Genomic DNA, 5,151 nt, shown 5'->3' on the forward strand with positions numbered 1-5,151 from the left:
GTGAAGTCAGAAGAAGGAACATCATGAAGGCCGGATTGGTGGACTGGCTAAAGGAGGTTCGAGTCTCCGAGATGCTGACGGATTTGCTTGGCGTTCCGGGCTCCGCAATAGTGGTATGCAAGTGGGGGCGGCAGCACAGGTGAAGTTCAGAGTCTTACCTCTCAGGGTGAAACCCAAGGTCTGGCCTTAACTGGTTGTGCCTGGCAATGATCTTGTCGGAGGCATAGTTTTGAGAGTTGGGACTATCTTCAGGTGCACTGTTCCCTTCTTGGAGGCGTCGCTTTTGGAGAGTGTGTTTCAGGTGTTGTCACGGTGGTGGTTGTATTGCGTTTGCTAGCTCTGGAATGTTGTAGTAGGACTTTTATTTCTTAGTTTCTTTACTCTTTTTTGGCTGTGCGCATCCGTACTGCCACTAGGATGTGGCGTTGTTGCAGAGGCTGGGTGTAATTGGTATCTTTTGATATTAATATATATTCCCTTTATCACAAAAAACTATGCTAGTGCATATGCCATATTATTTTCTATAATTAAACTCACTCGCAAATTGCCCAATAATCTAATAAATTATTATTCAGACATATATACTCGCGGGGTGTATAATGTACAATAGCATTTCGGTCCTCCCCGAAATTTCTGATATTATTCTTCGACCAAAGTTTCATCAAAAATTAATGAAACGTAGATCCTGCACTAAAAAACCCTAGCTACATACACATATCCTTATCGATCAAGCTCTACAAGAAAAGGGAGCGTTTACATTTGCTTCCCTTCAATCGTAATCGTATACTAGCTAGAATACCAGTATACTACTCGGTACCAAACCACTACTATAGCGTACGCATCTGAGCTAGTAGTATTGTATAGACTATCTCAGTGGTCGCATGGATCCAAGCCGTTGCTGTATTGTACAAATACATAATGTGCACATACGTACGTGTAGATGCTCTTATACGCACGTACACGCGCGTACGGACATACGGTGTCCAGCAGCTACCTGTGATCGATCGATCGGTCGATCGATCAGAAGCTGATGGGGTAGACGTGCTGCATGTTGGGGTAGAAGAGCCCCCAGTTCTGCTCCACGCCGTTGTCCTTCTGGTTCTCGTTGAACATGGAGAAGACGTAGGTCTCGATGCCGCCCGGGTGCCGCGGGGTGCCGCGTCCGACGTGGTTGATGAGGTACTGGTTGTAGATCCTCGCGTTGGCCGGGTTCGCCGCCTGGCCGCCGCCCGACGGCCACCCGCTCTCCGAAACAACCAGCTTCACGCCGCTGCCTCCGTGCTTGGCCATGGCCGTGTAGAAGGCGTCCACGGTGGTGTCGAACAGGTTCTGGTACCCGTAGGCTCCGTCCTGGACCACGGTGCCGGAGGCGGTGAAGAGCGCGTAGCTCATGTCCATGGCGCTCGGGTTGTAGGCCCAGGCCAGGTACGGGTAGATGTTGGCCATGAGCGGCCCGCCGGTGCGGGCGAGGAATTGCAGCACGGGGCCCATGAAAGCGTTCGCCTCGCCGGTGAAGGCGCCGGCAGAGGGCGGGCTGTACACGCCGAGGATGGCCTGCGACACCGAGGTGGTCACCTTGATGTGGCCCAGTCCGGCCGACGCCAGCGCGCCCTGAACGTTCTTCATGGCAGGAAGGAGGTTCTGGGTGGCGCCGCCGGCGACCTCGTTGCCGACGCAGACGTACCGGAAGGAGACCTTGGGGTACGCCTGGATGTTGTTCCTGACCCAGGAGGCGGCGGCGGCGGGGCTGCCAGCGAGGGCGGAGAGCACGTCGTTGGGCGCGCCGACGACCACGTTGACGCCCGTGCCTCCGACGGCCTGGAGCGCCGCCTGGTTCGGCGCGTACAGCCGCATAGAGTTGATCCCGTTGGATTTGAACATGCCCACCACGGTGCTCGCCGCCGGCAGGTTGTTGGCGCTCATGCCGTAGCACACTCCGATGGACTCCACGCCTGCACTTGTGAAGAGGTAACATCTGTTAGATAACTATAATCTTCAGAAAATTATTTACAACTGTATGCAAAACTATTTACTACTACTCGAAGTTACTGTTCCATTGCCATGAAATTTTTCTCTCTTGATGACGGCGACGGAAGAATAAATGGAAAAGAAACTAACGGGTGTGCAAATAAGCAAGAACAAGAATGGCGGCGATGTCCTTTTTGACCGTACCTGTTGTCGAGGGATAATACTAACTCCCAGAAAAGGACGTTTAACTGAAAATTTGGATGGATGCATGCATGCGTGAAGCTCCTAGCTTCTCATATTTTATCTCTCTAGCTAGACTTTAGTGGTTTATTATCAGCTATTTTATAGTAATGTTTTTTTAATCATTTGCTAGTTTGCACGACGACGTCAGTAGGAAAGGAACTGGCCGGGATAAATATATATCTTTTGGACTATGGCTAGTTTCGTGACCAACAGACCAAGGGACAACCTTAAAGGAAGGAATGAACTTATGAGTAGCTTGGTTTACTGAAATTTTACCTAGGTCTATCTGACTTGCTAGGTTTACCAACTAACCTATACTCAAATTATGGCAGCTATGCATAATTTATTCGAAGAGTCACCTGAGAAAATGATATGCAATCATCGTTTCATCAAAGGATGTGGTAGGCTTGTCAAAATTTAGATGTATCTAGACACACTTTAGTTTATAGATACATACAAATTTAGACAAATATTTGACATCCTTTTATATATTGATGAAGTATTTAGTAAATGGGCCACTGTAGTAGGAAAGTTGAGAGGTCGACCACACACATGCGGTTAGAACCGTACAGATGATGCATCTAGCTCTAACTATTTGTTACAGGATGAATAAATCTAGACATATTTTAGACTATATTTTAATTAAATTTTCAAAAAGTATTTAGTGTCACGGGAGCAGGAGAGTATGGAGAGGTCATACATAGATGCTGGGACAAACTTAGTTTCTGGTCCAACGTCAGCAGCACGGCCGTTGGATAGTCAACATATCATGGATGTCGATCGATGGCCATGGCGTGCATGCATGCCCCCTGCAGGGGCTGCTCCTAGCTACGCCACAATTAACGGTCTAGCTAGCATAGGCAACTTAACTAATCATACTAGACAAACAGAATGCATGTTTTCATTCTACTATCTGCATTTCATATTTGTTGTTGCTAATTTTAGATATATCTAATTAAACATATTTAATGAATAGATACATGTAAATCTACGAAAACGGCCCACAAGAATTATGGAACGGAGAGAATTATACCATACTATCATGCATAATTCTCTTCAACCATTCCAGGTAGACCAAACTCTGAAACACCAACAGGAACCTGGGTTTACTTTGTGACTACTGACAAGTTGTACCACTTGTACTTTGGCAGCATGATCGATGACAACACGAGCAAAGATAGTGAGTTAGTTACCACTGGCAACAAAGCTATTGAGTTAGCTAGCGGCGGGCGACCTTGCGCAATCATTTTCATCAAGCTTAAAGAATGAAACAGTAGCAGCACCACTAGCTTAGCTCGAATGAGTACGACCACACTGGAGTAGCCGGCCGGTGCCACATCGCTAAAAAAACGTCAAGACGCGACCGGCCCCGAACCCAAGGAAGAAGAAGAAAAGGAGGGTTAGCGACGGGTAGTTATGCAGTTGTTGCACCCAATTAATCAGAGAACAAAACCATTAACCAATTGGTGGGACTCCTGTCAACAGTGGTAGGACACACTAGAACTGCATGCCCTGCCCAGTAAGTGTGCACAACTTTTGCATCAATGGAAGATATGGAAAAAACGTATATGGGTAAATTAGCATGGCACTAGAGAAAGAGACTCTGTCTTAGCTATACATAACTACAGTACTTAGTTAGTTAAACCTTCTGACTTTGGAAAAGTTGGTTGAAGGAAGCCGCCACTGAGCTGACATGCATGCTCACCAGACAGGTCGAGACTTCATATGCAAGCTTTGTTAGTTTGCTGCTCGTGTATGGTTGAGAAATGCTTCATTTTCCACACAATAAATTGGGTTTCTCAACCAACTCAAATATTTGTATTTTTATAGTTTATTAAGTGTTGAAACTAGCTATCCAGAAATATCATTTTCAGTGCGTTTAAGATATATATTACTTTCGTTGTGGAAAACCTATACTTGTTGTACAATATTTTCCCGCAGAAAAAATAGCCAATATTGCAGGTGCAGCTTCTGGGTGCATGGGGTGCAAGTTTTTTGATCAGCTACTTTTTATTTCTAAAGGAAATGGAAACTGGAAACAGATGTGATCCGGCAGCAAATAAAATTCAAGTTTACTGATATTTTGAACCAAGCCGTTTTTCAAAATTTACCGTCATCAGTTTTGTTTTTAAATGGGTTATTCACTGTCCCATGCAGTAATAGATTCACCAAGACAGAGAATGAGACTGCCGGGCGCCATATATCTAGGCTTTACCATGCGGCCGATAGCGCGGGCAGAATAAAACGCAGGAAGAAAGCGACGTGCACCTAAAGGAGAGCACCGTATATCTAACAAGAAGAAAGTTTGTGACGTTGGTGAGAGAAACATATGTGATGACCATGCGTACACCAAGCTAGCTAATGCAACTCTTGATGAAATTTGCATAAAAATACTCTACCCAATCGTGAGAGGGAGAAAGGGAAGAAGAGAGGAGGATGAAGAAGGGGAATCACTTTGTGGGATGGAGGCGAAGGCTCCGAGGAGCATTGCGAGAGCGAACATGGAGGCAACACCTTGGCTCGCCATTGGTAGACTCTCTCTGTCTATGTGGCTCGAGGGTGTGTATGTGTGTGATACCAAGACCAAGACTCTAAAGCTCTCCTTGGTTGTTTTCTGCTGAAGCCACCACCGGTGGCCTGCCCCTTATATAGGATCCGAGGAGACAGAGTTTGGTCCAATCCACTCGCGAGCTAGCGCAGGCCCAACGTCTCCAGCGACATTTATTTAGCCTCTTGCGATTGACTACCTAGGCCGTTTGCATGCGTCACCCGTCTCAGCAGTGTCTGGTGGCCAGAGGTGATCCGGTACACTACGTTGTTGCAGTTGCAGGTTGGGGGATAATTCAGAGTAGTAGCACCAAATAACTTAAGAAATAATAAAGTTTGAATTTTGGACTCTAGGCATGATGTACCATGACAGTGAAGTTTTTAGGTCAATTG

At 46.4% G+C, this 5,151-nt stretch overlaps 1 protein-coding gene across 2 annotated transcripts; it reads right to left on the reverse strand.

Annotated features, from left to right (window-relative positions):
- Positions 1 to 597: 597 nt before the first annotated feature.
- On the reverse strand, positions 598 to 4,828 carry LOC124707768 (lichenase-2). Of its 2 annotated transcripts, none has more exons than XM_047239459.1 (2): positions 4,666 to 4,828; positions 598 to 1,952 (listed from the first exon to the last, which is right to left on the reverse strand). In XM_047239459.1, exons 1-2 carry the CDS (start codon positions 4,736 to 4,738, stop codon positions 1,021 to 1,023), a joined length of 1,005 nt encoding a protein of 334 aa, XP_047095415.1. In that variant the 5' UTR covers positions 4,739 to 4,828; the 3' UTR covers positions 598 to 1,020. The 2 variants fall into 2 exon arrangements, with proteins under 2 accessions (XP_047095415.1, XP_047095416.1); XM_047239460.1 differs by lacking the exon at positions 4,666 to 4,828 and adding an exon at positions 3,245 to 4,659.
- Between the last annotated feature and the right edge of the window lie 323 nt (positions 4,829 to 5,151).

Source organism: Lolium rigidum, chromosome 4 (genome assembly GCF_022539505.1).
Source record: "Lolium rigidum isolate FL_2022 chromosome 4, APGP_CSIRO_Lrig_0.1, whole genome shotgun sequence".
Classification (NCBI taxonomy): domain Eukaryota; kingdom Viridiplantae; phylum Streptophyta; class Magnoliopsida; order Poales; family Poaceae; genus Lolium; species Lolium rigidum.

Bases quoted from the DNA above. Each gene is read 5' to 3' on its own strand.
- LOC124707768 (XM_047239459.1), bottom strand. From the start codon at position 4,738: ATGGCGAGCCAAGGTGTTGCCTCCATGTTCGCTCTCGCAATGCTCCTC. The intron at 1,953-4,665 runs GTGATTCCCCTT...TCACAAGTGCAG, and splicing joins CTTCGCCTCCATCCCACAAA to GCGTGGAGTCCATCGGAGTG.